The sequence below is a fragment of the Bombina bombina genome, chromosome 2 (assembly GCF_027579735.1).
Source record: "Bombina bombina isolate aBomBom1 chromosome 2, aBomBom1.pri, whole genome shotgun sequence".
NCBI lineage: Eukaryota > Metazoa > Chordata > Amphibia > Anura > Bombinatoridae > Bombina > Bombina bombina.
The window spans coordinates 1,076,628,394-1,076,649,267 of NC_069500.1; the positions used below are offsets into that span (position 1 = coordinate 1,076,628,394).

The following is a 20,874-nucleotide window of genomic DNA, read 5'->3' on the forward strand; positions in this document are numbered from 1 at the left end:
TGTTTCAGGGAAAATTCTATGCGCTCTTCATATATTCAAATTGACTTTCTGTTCACTTTGATTTATTGCATACGCTTTGTAATATTTCTAAAAATATTACGTAGTCATAATTTACTTCTTGTGCATTCAATTTCTTAGGTGAAATATGTTTGGCATCATCACCATGTTTGGGCTAAAATCTGTACTGTTTTCAATAACCTGTTGCAAAAGGCACTTCCATGATTACTTAAAACGTTACACTCTACTGTGTTTAAAGGGTCCTAAAGCTATTGTATGTTTAAGCCTAGCAAAAGGATTAAACACATAGGAAAGCAGGATCCAGACTAGAGATATTCTTGTGGTCCAGAGCTAAACCCAGTACCCTAGCCCATCAGGACTAGCATTTGTGTATAGCCACCAATCATCATCCAGTTCGGATCAGGGTTGGCAGCTTTATACCGATCTAGTTCAGTTTTCCTGTAATGCAAAGTTGATACACAGGAGACTTTTTTGCTGCAATCCCTGCTTAAATGTTTAGGTATTTCCAACCTTCTGTGAGAAGAATCATTATATGAGTCCAACCACGGAGAGCTACCTAGGTAGAAAATGTCTATTTGAGCACGGGGACCCGCACAAGTGCACTTACAATCTGCAGGATCTTGCACATCTATACTTTGAACCTACCAACATCAGTGGCATTGACAGAGAGAGCACTCCCAACACTGAGGTATTCACACATCTATCATTCCACCAGCTCCTGCTATTGCACTTGCGCAACTCATATTTCCCCATTGAACAAAAATATGTATGCAAAGTGCTTGTGACTGGAAAAATAATTAATGTGGGGGCAAGTGTTCCTGATGCTGTTATTGCAGTCATTGAAGACATGCAGAAAGTAAGGATTTATTTATTTATTTTACTCAAGATTCTTCATTTTTAAAATATATTAAGTGCATTAGAAAGTTGTTTATCTATTTGTCTATCTATCTAGCTATATCAGGGCAATGTAGTTTGCTAGGACACTTTTGCATAGTTAAAGGGACTGTATACACCAATTTTCATATAACTGCATGTAATAGACGCTACTATAAAGAAGAATATGCACAGATACTGCTATAAAAATCCAGCATTAAACCGTTTAAATACTTATTTAGAAGCTCCCAGTTTAGCACTGTTGATGAGGTTAGGCTGGGACACCCAGTGAAAGGGGCTGGGTCTTTTCTCTGCATATGAAAAGACAAATAACATAAACAGGAGCCAGCAGGAGTCTGTAAACGCACGTATACATCTGACACTGTGGGGCTTAGTTATGAGTCTGAAAATCATCACAATGTTATTTCAAATATGCAAAACTACAGATTGTTACAAAAACATCCCCAGATGAGCTATATAAATGGATCATCTACAAAACATTTATGCAAAGAAAAATCTAGTGTACAATGTCCCTTAAACGGTCCCTTTAAACACACAGTACATTATAATTCACTTTATACTAACTTTAAGACAGTGACTAGCCTTGTTGTCTACAGACTAAAGCCCCGATTGGCTTCTCCAATTAAGGCAAATGGTTGGTGGGGTTTAGCTTTTGAAAAATATTTACAATAAAAAGGATGTAAATTTGTTATTTCTACGCTGATATGATCGCACAGGAAGAGTTTTGAACACTGATTTTTGAATTTTGTGATTTTCCTGATCTATTGCTGTTTGATCTGGAGAATCAAGATTTGGATGCTCCATATACAGAAAGGAAAAGTAATAGACACAATGTACCAATGAAAGCTCTGCACTCTAGTCAGCACTGCAAGGTCTCAAATAATTCCAGTAAGGCAAATCTTGGCTTTAGGGCTGTCTATCTAACGATACAGGGGGCTGGGTGTGAAAGAGAGACACCTACATTACATCAGGCCTGTCTATCTCACTATACAGGGTGCTGGGTGTGAAGGAGAGACACCTACATTACATCAGGCCTGCCTATCTCACTATACAGGGTGCTGGGTGTGAAGGAGAGACACCTACATTACATCAGGCCTGCCTATCTCACTATACAGGGTGCTGGGTGTGAAAGAGAGACACCTACATTACATCAGGCCTGTCTATATAACTATACAGGGGGCTGGGTGTGAAGGAGAGACACCTTCATTACATCAGGCCTGCCTATCTAACTATACAGGGGGGTGGGTATTAAGGAGAGACACCTACATTACATCAGGCCTGTCTATCTAACTATACAGGGGGCTGGGTGTGAAGGAGAGACACCTTCATTACATCAGGCCTGCCTATCTAACTATATAGGGGGCTGGGTGTGAAGGAGAGACACCTTCATTACATCAGGCCTGCCTATCTCACTATACAAGGGGGCTGGGTGTGAAGGAGAGACGCCTACATTACATCAGGCCTGTCTATATAACTATACAGGGGGGTGGGTGTGAAGGAGATACACCTACATTACATCAGGCCTGTCTATATAACTATACAGGGGGGTGGGTGTGAAGGAGATACACCTACATTACATCAGGCCTGTCTATATAACTATACAGGGGGTGGGTGTGAAGGAGAGACACCTATATTACATCAGACCTGCCTATCTAACTATACAGGGTGCTGGGTGTGAAGGAGAGACACCTTCATTACATCAGGCCTGTCTATCTAACTATACAGCTGGCTGGGTGTGAAGGAGAGACACCTACATTACATCAGGCCTGTCTATCTAACTATACAGGGTGCTGGGTGTGAAGGAGAGACACCTTCATTACATCAGGCCTGTCTATCTAACGATACAGGGGGCTGGGTGTGAAAGAGAGACACCTACATTACATCAGGCCTGCCTATCTCACTATACAGGGTGCTGGGTGTGAAAGAGAGACGCCTACATTACATCAGGCCTGCCTATCTAACTATACAGGGTGTGCTGGGTGTGAAGGAGAGACACCTTCATTACATCAGGCCTGTCTATCTAACTATACAGGGTGCTGGGTGTGAAGGAGAGACACCTTCATTACATCAGGCCTGTCTATCTAACTATACAGGGGGCTGGGTGTGAAGGAGAGACACCTTCATTACATCAGGCCTGTCTATCTAACGATACAGGGGGCTGGGTGTGAAAGAGAGACACCTACATTACATCAGGCCTGTCTATCTAACTATACAGGGGGCTGGGTGTGAAAGAGAGACACCTTCATTACATCAGGCCTGCCTATCTCACTATACAGGGTGCTGGGTGTGAAAGAGAGACACCTACATTCCATCAGGCCTGCCTATCTAACTATACAGGGGGCTGGGTGTGAAGGAGAGACACCTACATTACATCAGGCCTGTCTATCTAACTATACAGGGGGCTGGGTGTGAAGGAGAGACACCTACATTACATCAGGCCTGTCTATCTCACTATACAGGGGGCTGGGTGTGAAGGAGAGACACCTACATTACATCAGGCCTGTCTATCTAACTATACAGGGGGCTGGGTGTGAAGGAGAGACACCTACATTACATCATGCCTGTCTATCTCACTATACAGGGGGCTGGGTGTTAAGGAGAGACACCTACATTACATCAGGCCTGCCTATCTAACTATACAGGGGAGTGGGTGTGAAGGAGAGACACCTACATTACATCAGGCCTGCCTATCTAACTATGCAGGGGGCTGGGTGTGAAGGAGAGACACCTACATTACATCAGGCCTGCCTATCTCACTATACAGGGTGCTGGGTGTGAAGGAGAGACACCTACATTACATCAGGCCTGCCTATCTAACTATACAGGGGGGTGGGTATTAAGGAGAGACACCTACATTACATCAGGCCTGTCTATCTAACTATACAGGGGGCTGGGTGTGAAGGAGAGACACCTTCATTACATCAGGCCTGCCTATCTAACTATATAGGGGGCTGGGTGTGAAGGAGAGACACCTTCATTACATCAGGCCTGCCTATCTAACTATATAGGGGGCTGGGTGTGAAGGAGAGACACCTTCATTACATCAGGCCTGCCTATCTCACTATACAAGGGGGCTGGGTGTGAAGGAGAGACACCTACATTACATCAGGCCTGTCTATATAACTATACAGGGGGGTGGGTGTGAAGGAGATACACCTACATTACATCAGGCCTGTCTATCTAACTATACAGGGGGGTGGGTGTGAAGGAGATACACCTACATTACATCAGGCCTGTCTATATAACTATACAGGGTGCTGGGTGTGAAGGAGAGACACCTTCATTACATCAGGCCTGTCTATCTAACGATACAGGGGGCTGGGTGTGAAAGAGAGACACCTACATTACATCAGGCCTGCCTATCTCACTATACAGGGTGCTGGGTGTGAAAGAGAGACACCTACATTACATCAGGCCTGCCTATCTAACTATACAGGGTGCTGGGTGTGAACGAGAGACACCTTCATTACATCAGGCCTGTCTATCTAACTATACAGGGTGCTGGGTGTGAAGGAGAGACACCTTCATTACATCAGGCCTGTCTATCTAACGATACAGGGGGCTGGGTGTGAATGAGAGACACCTACATTACATCAGGCCTGTCTATCTAACTATACAGGGGGCTGGGTGTGAAAGAGAGACACCTTCATTACATCAGGCCTGCCTATCTCACTATACAGGGTGCTGGGTGTGAAAGAGAGACACCTACATTACATCAGGCCTGACTATCTAACTATACAGGGGGCTGGGTGTGAAGGAGAGACACCTACATTACATCAGGCCTGTCTATCTAACTATACAGGGGGCTGGGTGTGAAGGAGAGACACCTACATTACATCAGGCCTGTCTATCTCACTATACAGGGGGCTGGGTGTTAAGGAGAGACACCTACATTACATCAGGCCTGCCTATCTAACTATACAGGGGAGTGGGTGTGAAGGAGAGACACCTACATTACATCAGGCCTGCCTATCTAACTATGCAGGGGGCTGGGTGTGAAGGAGAGACACCTACATTACACCAGGCCTGTCTATCTCACTATACAGGGGGCTGGGTGTGAAGGAGAGACACCTACATTACATCAGGCCTGTCTATCTAACTATACAGGGGGCTGGGTGTGAAGGAGAGACACCTTCATTACATCAGGCCTGTCTATCTAACGATACAGGGGGGTGGGTGTGAAAGAGAGACACCTACATTACATCAGGCCTGTCTATCTCACTATACAGGGTGCTGGGTGTGAAGGAGAGACACCTTCATTACATCAGGCCTGCCTATCTCACTATACAGGGGGCTGGGTGTGAAGGAGAGACACCTACATTACATCAGACCTGCCTATCTAACTATACAGGGGGCTGGGTGTGAAGAAGAGACACCTACATTACATCAGGCCTGTCTATCTCACTATACAGGGGGCTGGGTGTGAAGGAGAGACACCTACATTACATCAGGCCTGCCTATCTAACTATACAGGGGAGTGGGTGTGAAGGAGAGACACCTACATTACATCAGGCCTGTCTATCTCACTATACAGGGGGCTGGGTGTTAAGGAGAGACACCTACATTACATCAGGCCTGCCTATCTAACTATGCAGGGGGCTGGGTGTGAAGGAGAGACACCTACATTACACCAGGCCTGTCTATCTCACTATACAGGGGGCTGGGTGTGAAGGACAGACACCTACATTACATCAGGCCTGCCTATCTAACTATACAAGGGGCTGGGTGTGAAGGAGAGACACCTACATTACATCAGGCCTGCCTATCTAACTATACAGGGTGCTGGGTGTGAAGGAGAGACACCTTCATTACATCAGGCCTGCCTATCTAACTATACAGGGGGCTGGGTGTGAAGGAGAGACACCTACATTACATCAGGCCTGCCTATCTAACTATACAGGGTGCTGGGTGTAAAGGAGAGACACCTTCATTACATCAGGCCTGTCTATATAACTATACAGGGGGGTGGGTGTGAAGGAGATACACCTACATTACATCAGGCCTGTCTATATAACTATACAGGGGGGTGGGTGTGAAGGAGAGACACCTTCATTACATCAGGCCTGCCTATCTCACTATACAGGGGGCTGGGTGTGAAGGAGAGACACATATGTTACATCAGGCCTGTCTATCTCACTATACAGGGTGCTGGGTGTGAAGGAGATACACCTACATTACATCAGGCCTGCCTATCTCACTATACAGGGGGCTGGGTGTAAAGGAGAGACACCTTCATTACATCAGGCCTGTCTATATAACTATACAGGGGGCTGGGTGTGAAGGAGAGACACCTTCATTACATCAGGCCTGCCTATCTCACTATACAGGGTGCTGGGTGTGAAGGAGAGACACCTTCATTACATCAGGCCTGCCTATCTCACTATACAGGGTGCTGGGTGTGAAGGAGAGACACCTTCATTACATCAGGCCTGCCTATCTCACTATACAGGGTGCTGGGTGTGAAGGAGAGACACCTACATTACATCAGGCCTGCCTATCTAATTATACAGGGGGCTGGGTGTGAACGAGAGACACCTACATTACATCAGGCCTGTCTATCTAACTATACAGGGGGCTGGGTGTGAAGGAGAGACACCTACATTACATCAGGCCTGTCTATCTAACTATACAGGGGGCTGGGTGTGAAGGAGAGACACCTTCATTACATCAGGCCTGCCTATCTCACTATACAGGGGACTGGGTGTGAAAGAGAGACACCTTCATTACATCAGGCCTGCCTATCTCACTATACAGGGTGCTGGGTGTGAAGGAGATACACCTACATTACATCAGGCCTGTCTATCTCACTATACAGGGTGCTGGGTGTGAAGGAGAGACACCTACATTACATCAGGCCTGTCTATCTAACTATACAGGGGGCTGGGTGTGAAGGAGAGACACCTACATTACATCAGGCCTGTCTATCTCACTATACAGGGGGCTGGGTGTGAAGGAGAGACACCTACATTACATCAGGCCTGCCTATCTAACTATACAGGGGGCTGGGTGTGAAGGAGAGACACCTACATTACATCAGGCCTGTCTATCTCACTATACAGGGGGCTGGGTGTTAAGGAGAGACACCTACATTACATCAGGCCTGCCTATCTAACTATACAGGGGAGTGGGTGTGAAGGAGAGACACCTACATTACATCAGGCCTGCCTATCTAACTATGCAGGGGGCTGGGTGTGAAGGAGAGACACCTACATTACATCAGGCCTGCCTATCTCACTATACAGGGTGCTGGGTGTGAAGGAGAGACACCTACATTACATCAGGCCTGCCTATCTCACTATACAGGGTGCTGGGTGTGAAAGAGAGACACCTACATTACATCAGGCCTGTCTATATAACTATACAGGGGGCTGGGTGTGAAGGAGAGACACCTTCATTACATCAGGCCTGCCTATCTAACTATACAGGGGGGTGGGTATTAAGGAGAGACACCTACATTACATCAGGCCTGTCTATCTAACTATACAGGGGGCTGGGTGTGAAGGAGAGACACCTTCATTACATCAGGCCTGCCTATCTAACTATATAGGGGGCTGGGTGTGAAGGAGAGACACCTTCATTACATCAGGCCTGCCTATCTAACTATATAGGGGGCTGGGTGTGAAGGAGAGACACCTTCATTACATCAGGCCTGCCTATCTCACTATACAAGGGGGCTGGGTGTGAAGGAGAGACACCTACACTACATCAGGCCTGTCTATATAACTATACAGGGGGGTGGGTGTGAAGGAGATACACCTACATTACATCAGGCCTGTCTATATAACTATACAGGGGGGTGGGTGTGAAGGAGAGACACCTTCATTACATCAGGCCTGTCTATCTAACGATACAGGGGGCTGGGTGTGAAGGAGAGACACCTATATTACATCAGACCTGCCTATCTAACTATACAGGGTGCTGGGTGTGAAGGAGAGACACCTTCATTACATCAGGCCTGTCTATCTAACTATACAGGGGGCTGGGTGTGAAGGAGAGACACCTACATTACATCAGGCCTGTCTATCTAACTATACAGGGTGCTGGGTGTGAAGGAGAGACACCTTCATTACATCAGGCCTGTCTATCTAACGATACAGGGGGCTGGGTGTGAAAGAGAGACACCTACATTACATCAGGCCTGCCTATCTCACTATACAGGGTGCTGGGTGTGAAAGAGAGACACCTACATTACATCAGGCCTGCCTATCTAACTATACAGGGTGCTGGGTGTGAAGGAGAGACACCTTCATTACATCAGGCCTGTCTATCTAACTATACAGGGTGCTGGGTGTGAAGGAGAGACACCTTCATTACATCAGGCCTGTCTATCTAACTATACAGGGGGCTGGGTGTGAAGGAGAGACACCTTCATTACATCAGGCCTGTCTATCTAACGATACAGGGGGCTGGGTGTGAAAGAGAGACACCTACATTACATCAGGCCTGTCTATCTAACTATACAGGGGGCTGGGTGTGAAAGAGAGACACCTTCATTACATCAGGCCTGCCTATCTCACTATACAGGGTGCTGGGTGTGAAAGAGAGACACCTACATTACATCAGGCCTGCCTATCTAACTATACAGGGGGCTGGGTGTGAAGGAGAGACACCTACATTACATCAGGCCTGTCTATCTAACTATACAGGGGGCTGGGTGTGAAGGAGAGACACCTACATTACATCAGGCCTGTCTATCTCACTATACAGGGGGCTGGGTGTGAAGGAGAGACACTTACATTACATCAGGCCTGCCTATCTAACTATACAGGGGGCTGGGTGTGAAGGAGAGACACCTACATTACATCAGGCCTGTCTATCTCACTATACAGGGGGCTGGGTGTTAAGGAGAGACACCTACATTACATCAGGCCTGCCTATCTAACTATACAGGGGAGTGGGTGTGAAGGAGAGACACCTACATTACATCAGGCCTGCCTATCTAACTATGCAGGGGGCTGGGTGTGAAGGAGAGACACCTACATTACACCAGGCCTGTCTATCTCACTATACAGAGGGCTGGGTGTGAAGGAGAGACACCTACATTACATCAGGCCTGTCTATCTAACTATACAGGGGGCTGGGTGTGAAGGAGAGACACCTTCATTACATCAGGCCTGTCTATCTAACGATACAGGGGGGTGGGTGTGAAAGAGAGACACCTACATTACATCAGGCCTGTCTATCTCACTATACAGGGTGCTGGGTGTGAAGGAGAGACACCTTCATTACATCAGGCCTGCCTATCTCACTATACAGGGGGCTGGGTGTGAAGGAGAGACACCTACATTACATCAGACCTGCCTATCTAACTATACAGGGGGCTGGGTGTGAAGGAGAGACACCTACATTACATCAGGCCTGTCTATCTCACTATACAGGGGGCTGGGTGTGAAGGAGAGACACCTACATTACATCAGGCCTGCCTATCTAACTATACAGGGGAGTGGGTGTGAAGGAGAGACACCTACATTACATCAGGCCTGTCTATCTCACTATACAGGGGGCTGGGTGTGAAGGAGAGACACCTACATTACATCAGGCCTGCCTATCTCACTATACAGGGGGCTGGGTGTGAAGGAGAGACACCTACATTACACCAGGCCTGTCTATCTCACTATACAGGGGGCTGGGTGTGAAGGACAGACACCTACATTACATCAGGCCTGCCTATCTAACTATACAAGGGGCTGGGTGTGAAGGAGAGACACCTACATTACATCAGGCCTGCCTATCTAACTATACAGGGTGCTGGGTGTGAAGGAGAGACACCTACATTACATCAGGCCTGCCTATCTAACTATACAGGGGGCTGGGTGTGAAGGAGAGACACCTTCATTACATCAGGCCTGCCTATCTAACTATACAGGGTGCTGGGTGTAAAGGAGAGACACCTTCATTACATCAGGCCTGTCTATATAACTATACAGGGGGGTGGGTGTGAAGGAGATACACCTACATTACATAAGGCCTGTCTATATAACTATACAGGGGGGTGGGTGTGAAGGAGAGACACCTTCATTACATCAGGCCTGCCTATCTCACTATACAGGGGGCTGGGTGTGAAGGAGAGACACATATGTTACATCAGGCCTGTCTATCTCACTATACAGGGGGCTGGGTGTGAAGGAGATACACCTACATTACATCAGGCCTGCCTATCTCACTATACAGGGGGCTGGGTGTAAAGGAGAGACACCTTCATTACATCAGGCCTGTCTATATAACTATACAGGGGGCTGGGTGTGAAGGAGAGACACCTTCATTACATCAGGCCTGCCTATCTCACTATACAGGGTGCTGGGTGTGAAGGAGAGACACCTTCATTACATCAGGCCTGCCTATCTCACTATACAGGGTGCTGGGTGTGAAGGAGAGACACCTACATTACATCAGGCCTGCCTATCTCACTATACAGGGTGCTGGGTGTGAAGGAGAGACACCTACATTACATCAGGCCTGCCTATCTAATTATACAGGGGGCTGGGTGTGAACGAGAGACACCTACATTACATCAGGCCTGTCTATCTAACTATACAGGGGGCTGGGTGTGAAGGAGAGACACCTACATTACATCAGGCCTGTCTATCTAACTATACAGGGGGCTGGGTGTGAAGGAGAGACACCTTCATTACATCAGGCCTGCCTATCTCACTATACAGGGGACTGGGTGTGAAAGAGAGACACCTTCATTACATCAGGCCTGCCTATCTCACTATACAGGGTGCTGGGTGTGAAGGAGATACACCTACATTACATCAGGCCTGTCTATCTCACTATACAGGGTGCTGGGTGTGAAGGAGAGACACCTACATTACATCAGGCCTGTCTATCTCACTATACAGGGTGCTGGGTGTGAAAGAGAGACACCTACATTACATCAGGCCTGTCTATCTAACTATACAGGGGGCTGGGTGTGAAGGAGAGACACCTACATTACATCAGGCCTGTCTATCTAACTATACAGGGGGCTGGGTGTGAAAGAGAGACACCTACATTACATCAGGCCTGTCTATCTCACTATACAGGGGGCTGGGTGTGAAGGAGAGACACCTACATTACATCAGGCCTGCCTATCTAACTATACAGGGGGCTGGGTGTGAAGGAGAGACACCTACATTACATCAGGCCTGTCTATCTAACTATACAGGGTGCTGGGTGTGAAAGAGAGACACCTACATTATATCAGGCCTGCCTATCTAACTATACAGGGGGCTGGGTGTGAAGGAGAGACACCTACATTACATCAGGCCTGTCTATCTAACTATACAGGGGGCTGGGTGTGAAGGAGAGACACCTACATTACATCAGGCCTGTCTATCTCACTATACAGGGGGCTGGGTGTGAAGGAGAGACACCTACATTACATCAGGCCTGCCTATCTAACTATACAGGGGGCTGGGTGTGAAGGAGAGACACCTACATTACATCAGGCCTGTCTATCTAACTATACAGGGGGCTGGATGTGAAGGAGAGACACCTACATTACATCAGGCCTGTCTATCTCACTATACAGGGGGCTGGGTGTGAAGGAGAGACACCTACATTACATCAGGCCTGTCTATCTAACTATACAGGGGGCTGGGTGTGAAGGAGAGACACCTACATTACATCAGGCCTGCCTATCTAACTATACAGGGTGCTGGGTGTGAAAGAGAGACACCTACATTACATCAGGCCTGCCTATCTAACTATACAGGGTGCTGGGTGTGAAAGAGAGACACCTACATTACATCAGGCCTGTCTATCTAACTATACAGGGGGCTGGGTGTGAAGGAGAGACACCTACATTACATCAGGCCTGTCTATCTCACTATACAGGGGGCTGGGTGTGAAGGAGAGACACCTACATTACATCAGGCCTGCCTATCTAACTATACAGGGGGCTGGGTGTGAAGGAGAGACACCTACATTACACCAGGCCTGTCTATCTCACTATACAGGGGGCTGGGTGTGAAGGACAGACACCTACATTACATCAGGCCTGCCTATCTAACTATACAAGGGGCTGGGTGTGAAGGAGAGACACCTACATTACATCAGGCCTGCCTATCTAACTATACAGGGTGCTGGGTGTGAAGGAGAGACACCTTCATTACATCAGGCCTGCCTATCTAACTATACAGGGGGCTGGGTGTGAAGGAGAGACACCTTCATTACATCAGGCCTGCCTATCTAACTATACAGGGTGCTGGGTGTAAAGGAGAGACACCTTCATTACATCAGGCCTGTCTATATAACTATACAGGGGGGTCGGTGTGAAGGAGAGACACCTTCATTACATCAGGCCTGCCTATCTCACTATACAGGGGGCTGGGTGTGAAGGAGAGACACATATGTTACATCAGGCCTGTCTATCTCACTATACAGGGTGCTGGGTGTGAAGGAGATACACCTACATTACATCAGGCCTGCCTATCTCACTATACAGGGGGCTGGGTGTAAAGGAGAGACACCTTCATTACATCAGGCCTGTCTATATAACTATACAGGGGGCTGGGTGTGAAGGAGAGACACCTTCATTACATCAGGCCTGCCTATCTCACTATACAGGGTGCTGGGTGTGAAGGAGAGACACCTTCATTACATCAGGCCTGCCTATCTCACTATACAGGGTGCTGGGTGTGAAGGAGAGACACCTTCATTACATCAGGCCTGCCTATCTCACTATACAGGGTGCTGGGTGTGAAGGAGAGACACCTACATTACATCAGGCCTGCCTATCTAATTATACAGGGGGCTGGGTGTGAACGAGAGACACCTACATTACATCAGGCCTGTCTATCTAACTATACAGGGGGCTGGGTGTGAAGGAGAGACACCTACATTACATCAGGCCTGTCTATCTAACTATACAGGGGGCTGGGTGTGAAGGAGAGACACCTTCATTACATCAGGCCTGCCTATCTCACTATACAGGGGACTGGGTGTGAAAGAGAGACACCTTCATTACATCAGGCCTGCCTATCTCACTATACAGGGTGCTGGGTGTGAAGGAGATACACCTACATTACATCAGGCCTGTCTATCTCACTATACAGGGTGCTGGGTGTGAAGGAGAGACACCTACATTACATCAGGCCTGTCTATCTCACTATACAGGGTGCTGGGTGTGAAAGAGAGACACCTACATTACATCAGGCCTGTCTATCTAACTATACAGGGGGCTGGGTGTGAAGGAGAGACACCTACATTACATCAGGCCTGTCTATCTAACTATACAGGGGGCTGGGTGTGAAAGAGAGACACCTACATTACATCAGGCCTGTCTATCTCACTATACAGGGGGCTGGGTGTGAAGGAGAGACATCTACATTACATCAGGCCTGCCTATCTAACTATACAGGGGGCTGGGTGTGAAGGAGAGACACCTACATTACATCAGGCCTGTCTAACTAACTATACAGGGGGCTGGGTGTGAAGGAGAGACACCTACATTACATCAGGCCTGTCTATCTCACTATACAGGGGGCTGGGTGTGAAGGAGAGACACCTACATTACATCAGGCCTGCCTATCTAACTATACAGGGGGCTGGGTGTGAAGGAGAGACACCTACATTACATCAGGCCTGTCTATATAACTATACAGGGGGCTGGGTGTGAAGGAGAGACACCTACATTACATCAGGCCTGTCTATCTAACTATACAGGGGGCTGGGTGTGAAGGAGAGACACCTTCATTACATCAGGCCTGTCTATCTCACTATACAGGGTTCTGGGTGTGAAGGAGAGACACCTACATTACATCAGGCCTGCCTATCTAACTATACAGGGTGCTGGGTGTGAAAGAGAGACACCTACATTACATCAGGCCTGCCTATCTAACTATACAGGGGGCTGGGTGTGAAGGAGAGACACCTACATTACATCAGGCCTGTCTATCTAACTATACAGGGGGCTGGGTGTGAAGGAGAGACACCTACATTACATCAGGCCTGTCTATCTCACTATACAGGGGGCTGGGTGTGAAGGAGAGACACCTACATTACATCAGGCGTGTCTATCTAACTATACAGGGGGCTGGGTGTGAAGGAGAGACACCTACATTACATCAGGCCTGTCTATCTCACTATACAGGGGGCTGGGTGTGAAGGAGAGACACCTACATTACATCAGGCCTGCCTATCTAACTATACAGGGGGCTGGGTGTGAAGGAGAGACACCTACATTACATCAGGCCTGCCTATCTAACTATACAGGGTGCTGGGTGTGAAAGAGAGACACCTACATTACATCAGGCCTGCCTATCTAACTATACAGGGTGCTGGGTGTGAAAGAGAGACACCTACATTACATCAGGCCTGCCTATCTAACTATACAGGGGGCTGGGTGTGAATGAGAGACACCTACATTACATCAGGCCTGTCTATCTAACTATACAGGGGGCTGGGTGTGAAGGAGAGACACCTTCATTACATCAGGCCTGTCTATCTAACTATACAGGGGGCTGGGTGTGAAGGAGAGACACCTACATTACATCAGGCCTGCCTATCTAACTATACAGGGGGCTGGGTGTGAATGAGAGACACCTACATTACATCAGGCCTGTCTATCTAACTATACAGGGGGCTGGGTGTGAAGGAGAGACACCTTCATTACATCAGACCTGCCTATCTCACTATACAGGGTGCTGGGTGTGAATGAGAGACACCTACATTACATCAGGCCTGTCTATCTAACTATACAAGGGGCTGGGTGTGAAGGAGAGACACCTACATTACATCAGGCCTGTCTATCTCACTATACAGGGTGCTGGGTGTGAAGGAGAGACACCTACATTACATCAGGCGTGTCTATCTCACTATACAGGGTGCTGGGTGTGAAGGAGAGACACCTACATTACATCAGGCCTGTCTATCTAACTATACAGGGGGCTGGGTGTGAAGGAGAGACACCTACATTACATCAGGCCTGCCTATCTAACTATACAGGGTGCTGGGTGTGAAAGAGAGACACCTACATTACATCAGGCCTGCCTATCTAACTATACAGGGTGCTGGGTGTGAAAGAGAGACGCCTACATTACATCAGGCCTGTCTATCTAACTATACAGGGGGCTGGGTGTGAAGGAGAGACACCTACATTACATCAGGCCTGTCTATCTAACTATACAGGGGGCTGGGTGTGAAGGAGAGACACCTGCATTACATCAGGCCTGTCTATCTAACTATACAGGGGGCTGGGTGTGAAGGAGAGACACCTACATTACATCAGGCCTGCCTATCTAACTATACAGGGGGCTGGGTGTGAAGGAGAGACACCTACATTACATCAGGCCTGTCTATCTCACTATACAGGGGGCTGGGTGTGAAGGAGAGACACCTACATTACATCAGGCCTGTCTATCTAACTATACAGGGGGCTGGGTGTGAAGGAGAGACACCTACATTACATCAGGCCTGTCTATCTAACGATACAGGGGGCTGGGTGTGAAGGAGAGACACCTACATTACATCAGGCCTGCCTATCTAACTATACAGGGTGCTGGGTGTGAAAGAGAGACACCTACATTACATCAGGCCTGCCTATCTAACTATACAGGGGGCTGGGTGTGAAAGAGAGACACCTACATTACATCAGGCCTGCCTATCTAACTATACAGGGGGCTGGGTGTGAAGGAGAGACACCTACATTACATCAGGCCTGTCTATCTAACTATACAGGGGGCTGGGTGTGAAGGAGAGACACCTATATTACATCAGACCTGCCTATCTCACTATACAGGGGGCTGGGTGTGAAGGAGAGACACCTACATTACATCAGGCCTGTCTATCTAACTATACAGGGGGCTGGGTGTGAAGGAGAGACACCTACATTACATCAGGCCTGCCTATCTCACTATACAGGGGGCTGGGTGTGAAGGAGAGACACCTACATTACATCAGGCCTGCCTATCTCACTATACAGGTTGCTGGGTGTGAAGGAGAGACACCTACATTACATCAGGCCTGTCTATCTAACTATACAGGGGGCTGGGTGTGAAGGAGAGACACCTACATTACATCAGGCCTGTCTATATAACTATACAGGGGGGTGGGTGTGAAGGAGAGACACCTACATTACATCAGGCCTGTCTATCTAACTATACAGGGGAGTGGGTGTGAAGGAGAGACACCTATATTACATCAGGCCTGTCTATCTAACTATACAGGGGGCTGGGTGTGAAGGAGAGACACCTACATTACATCAGGCCTGTCTATATAACTATACAAGGGGCTGGGTGTGAAGGAGAGACACCTACATTACATCAGGCCTGTCTATCTAACTATACAGGGGGCTGGGTGTGAAGGAGAGACACCTGCATTACATCAGGCCTGTCTATCTAACTATACAGGGGGCTGGGTGTGAAGGAGAGACACCTACATTACATCAGGCCTGCCTATCTAACTATACAGGGGGCTGGGTGTGAAGGAGAGACACCTACATTACATCAGGCCTGTCTATCTCACTATACAGGGGGCTGGGTGTGAAGGAGAGACACCTACATTACATCAGGCCTGTCTATCTAACTATACAGGGGGCTGGGTGTGAAGGAGAGACACCTACATTACATCAGGCCTGTCTATCTAACGATACAGGGGGCTGGGTGTGAAGGAGAGACACCTACATTACATCAGGCCTGCCTATCTAACTATACAGGGTGCTGGGTGTGAAAGAGAGACACCTACATTACATCAGGCCTGCCTATCTAACTATACAGGGGGCTGGGTGTGAAAGAGAGACACCTACATTACATCAGGCCTGCCTATCTAACTATACAGGGGGCTGGGTGTGAAGGAGAGACACCTACATTACATCAGGCCTGTCTATCTAACTATACAGGGGGCTGGGTGTGAAGGAGAGACACCTATATTACATCAGACCTGCCTATCTCACTATACAGGGGGCTGGGTGTGAAGGAGAGACACCTTCATTACATCAGGCCTGTCTATCTAACTATACAGGGGGCTGGGTGTGAAGGAGAGACACCTACATTACATCAGGCCTGCCTATCTCACTATACAGGGGGCTGGGTGTGAAGGAGAGACACCTACATTACATCAGGCCTGCCTATCTCACTATACAGGGGGCTGGGTGTGAAGGAGAGACACCTACATTACATCAGGCCTGTCTATCTAACTATACAGGGGGCTGGGTGTGAAGGAGAGACACCTACATTACATCAGGCCTGTCTATATAACTATACAGGGGGGTGGGTGTGAAGGAGAGACACCTACATTACATCAGGCCTGTCTATCTAACTATACAGGGGAGTGGGTGTGAAGGAGAGACACCTATATTACATCAGGCCTGTCTATCTAACTATACAGGGGGCTGGGTGTGAAGGAGAGACACCTACATTACATCAGGCCTGTCTATATAACTATACAAGGGGCTGGGTGTGAAGGAGAGACACCTACATTACATCAGGCCTGTCTATCTAACTATACAGGGGGCTGGGTGTGAAGGAGAGACACCTACATTACATCAGGCCTGTCTATCTAACTATACAGGGGGCTGGGTGTGAAGGAGAGACACCTACATTACATCAGGCCTGTCTATCTCACTATACAGGGGGCTGGGTGTGAAGGAGAGACACCTACATTACATCAGGCCTGTCTATCTAACTATACAGGGGGCTGGGTGTGAAGGAGAGACACCTACATTACATCAGGCCTGTCTATCTCACTATACAGGGGGCTGGGTGTGAAGGAGAGACACCTACATTACATCAGGCCTGCCTATCTAACTATACAGGGGGCTGGGTGTGAAGGAGAGACACCTACATTACATCAGGCCTGCCTATCTAACTATACAGGGGGCTGGGTGAGAAGGAGAGACACCTACATTACATCAGGCCTGTCTATCTCACTATACAGGGGGCTGGTTGAGAAGGAGAGACACCTACATTACATCAGGCCTGTCTATCTCACTATACAGGGGGCTGGGTGTTAAGGAGAGACACCTACATTACATCAGGCCTGCCTATCTAACTATACAGGGGGCTGGGTGTGAAGGAGAGACACCTACATTACATCAGGCCTGTCTATCTAACTATACAGGGGAGTGGGTGTGAAGGAGAGACACCTATATTACATCAGGCCTGTCTATCTCACTATACAGGGGGCTGGGTGTGAAGGAGAGACACCTACATTACATCAGGCCTGTCTATCTAACTATACAGGGGGCTGGGTGAGAAGGAGAGACACCTACATTACATCAGGCCTGTCTATCTCACTATACAGGGGGCTGGGTGTGAATGAGAGACACCTACATTACATCAGGTCTGCCTATCTAACAATACAGGGGAATTCTAAAGAATGTTAAATACTGCATACTTGTCAACTGTCCCGGTTTTCATGGGACAGTCGTGTTTTTTGGTGTTCTCCCCCATGGTGCTATTGTCAAGTGATTCTTTCCAGCATTTTAAAAATCTCCTTTAAGTTGTGGGTTTGGCATGAATGTCTGTGGCAATCTGACATAAGGTCTTTGTTGGTTTGTGTATTTATTTTGTCATCTTTCAGCATACGTCAGGGACGTTTACAGTTTAAACAATACAATATTTAATGTACAATTTAAATTGGGATTTTTTTGAGTCGCAGACCTATCAAAACAATCAGTGGGTGTATGTATTGGGTACTTGTAAAGCGTAGATAATCGCCTGTAAGGGTCTCAGGGCGCTGCTCATTTTATCGACCTCGGAAGGGTGAAAGGCTAAGTGAACCTTGCCTTGGGTTGCCACAGTGCCTTAGCATGCTGAGCTATCTGTTCAGTGTGACTGATACTCTGCTTGATTGCTCTGCTGCAAAATATGTCTGTAATTTTGTTTTCTGATGTTGGCAACTATGTGACTGCATCTATTATATAGTTTATGGTTTTAAAAAATAATAAACTCAAAGCACTGATCTCTACATTTATTCAAAGAACATATACAGTTGATTGTTTTATTAAAAATACCATTACTACATCTTAAAGGGGCATTGTACTAAATTTATTTTTTGCATATAAAAAATAGCATTATAAAGGCAAAAAAAATGTTGTTGAACAATTAATAAAGCACTATCAGTTGATTATTTCTTGCTAATCCTCACTGGTTGATGAGAACAACTCCTACAGCTTAATTTGTGGAAACTTAGATACCTTTGCAAGTCTATCAAGAAAAGGTTGTTAATTCAGGACTGGAAGATGCCTTTAAAAAAAATTAAGAAAGAAGCAAAACTTAATTATTAATAATAATAATAATAATAATAATAATACATTTTGAAATGCACTCTTTTGGATGAAACAATGTAAAATTAATTACAGTGTCCCTTTAACCAAGATGCAGTTGGAAACTGAAATCCTTTTATACAGTTGTGTATGCGATGTGATAGTTTTAACAATTTAGTAATCAAATGTATGTTTTTAAATAAAATAATAATGGAATCCATAAATAAGAGGCATAAGTGCAAAAAAAAAATACTCAAACGCATTAGAGCATTTTTTATTGCATTGTTACATACATGTAATGTGGTTAAACACAGTTAAGATCCGTCTTTAGAGCAGCAGTGCACTACTTTGAGCTAGCTGAACACATCAGGTGAGTCTATGATAAGAGGAATATGTGCATAACCAGCAGCTAGCTGCTAGCAGCGTATGGCTGTTTCTGAGCCTACCTAGATATGCTTTTCGATACCAAAAGAACAAAGTAAATTTGATAATAGAAGCAAACTGAAACGTCTCATAAAATTGCATGCTCTGTCTGAATCATGAAAGTACGATTGTGACTTTCATGTCCCTTTAAACAAAGTTCAGCTATACATTGTGATGGTGAGTATTTATGTTCTTGTGTGGTGGACGTGGGTGGAGAATAAAGGCTGCCTTTTTGTGTCCTTCTGTGGTGCTTGCTTCAGACAAGCTTTCAGCATGCAACTGATTTTTCTTTTTATTTTGGGTCTTACAACATAGCATGAGACCAGCTCAGCTATTGGATTTTCCTGAACAGTTTTGCTTTTGCTCATACCATTAACCAAGCTGCGCTGCCTGGACTCTGCTGCTTTCAAATGCAGAATTCCATTTTTGTCCCTGCCTTTTTTTTCCAGAAAGAAAATCATTGTATTAAGAAAATCTTCTTTTTGCCAATTAGGTCAAAGCCCTAAAGTTTTAAGACCTAAAGCTCATGGTTTAGAGCGAACTGATTCACAAACCATAGGTGAATTTTCCACAAAAAAAAGGGGTATGTACTTTAGCTCTCCACGCTGTCGTGTAATACTGTACTGTGCTTTATACAAACAACTAGAGTCATTACATGCTGCATATGTCTGTTGAAGAGAGAGCCAATTTAGAGATCTTAATATGCTTCAGTTATTGCTACAATATATAGGGTTAACAGTAAAATAAATGTGTTTGTTTTTTATAGTAATTCCTGATATCTAAACCTCTTTTTTTTTAAAGGAACATTAAGCACTTATTTTGTTTGTGTTTAAAACTAGATTTGTCCTATGCTCCCTGGGGAGACAAAAAAACAAAATGCTGTAACCCATATTTCAGAATGCAGCAATTTGATCAATCCATCTGTTTGATTTGCATTATTTTAAAAACCTATGTTATAGAATGTTCTTTTTGGCCGATCTAGGGAACGTGGCGGAAGTGTTTGATGTTCCTTTTTATACAGTAATTGTTGATTAAGTCTGCCTTGCCCTTGGTGTTTCATATTTGTGTTCCGCCTTATGTGTGTATAGTGTGGTTTATTATATTAAACACAGTACATCTATGATATGAATACAGAACCTTCATATGCTATATTAAGCCTTTTTCTAATTTGCAATAGTGAGATCACACCATTTTGTAGCTACTTTGGTAAAGCATTGAGCAAACATATTTCTTTGTTTTTTGTAGTTAAGCCAGCTCCCCTGGAAATATTGCCCTTAACTGAGTGTGATGAATTGCTGATGCAGACACCAATACGATCCCCAGTAACTAGAAGCTTTACACGAGAGTACGTA

General features: G+C 46.4%; 1 protein-coding gene across 1 annotated transcript in view; it reads left to right on the plus strand.

The window, feature by feature from the left end:
* GAB1 (GRB2 associated binding protein 1) overlaps positions 1 to 20,874 on the plus strand; it is a gene marked incomplete in the record, with an annotated part of 316,439 nt that overhangs the window by 265,702 nt on the left and 29,863 nt on the right. The window contains 2 exon segments of the mRNA XM_053703701.1: positions 20,016 to 20,105; positions 20,768 to 20,867. Coding sequence (XP_053559676.1) covers positions 20,016 to 20,105; positions 20,768 to 20,867 — 190 coding nt within the window.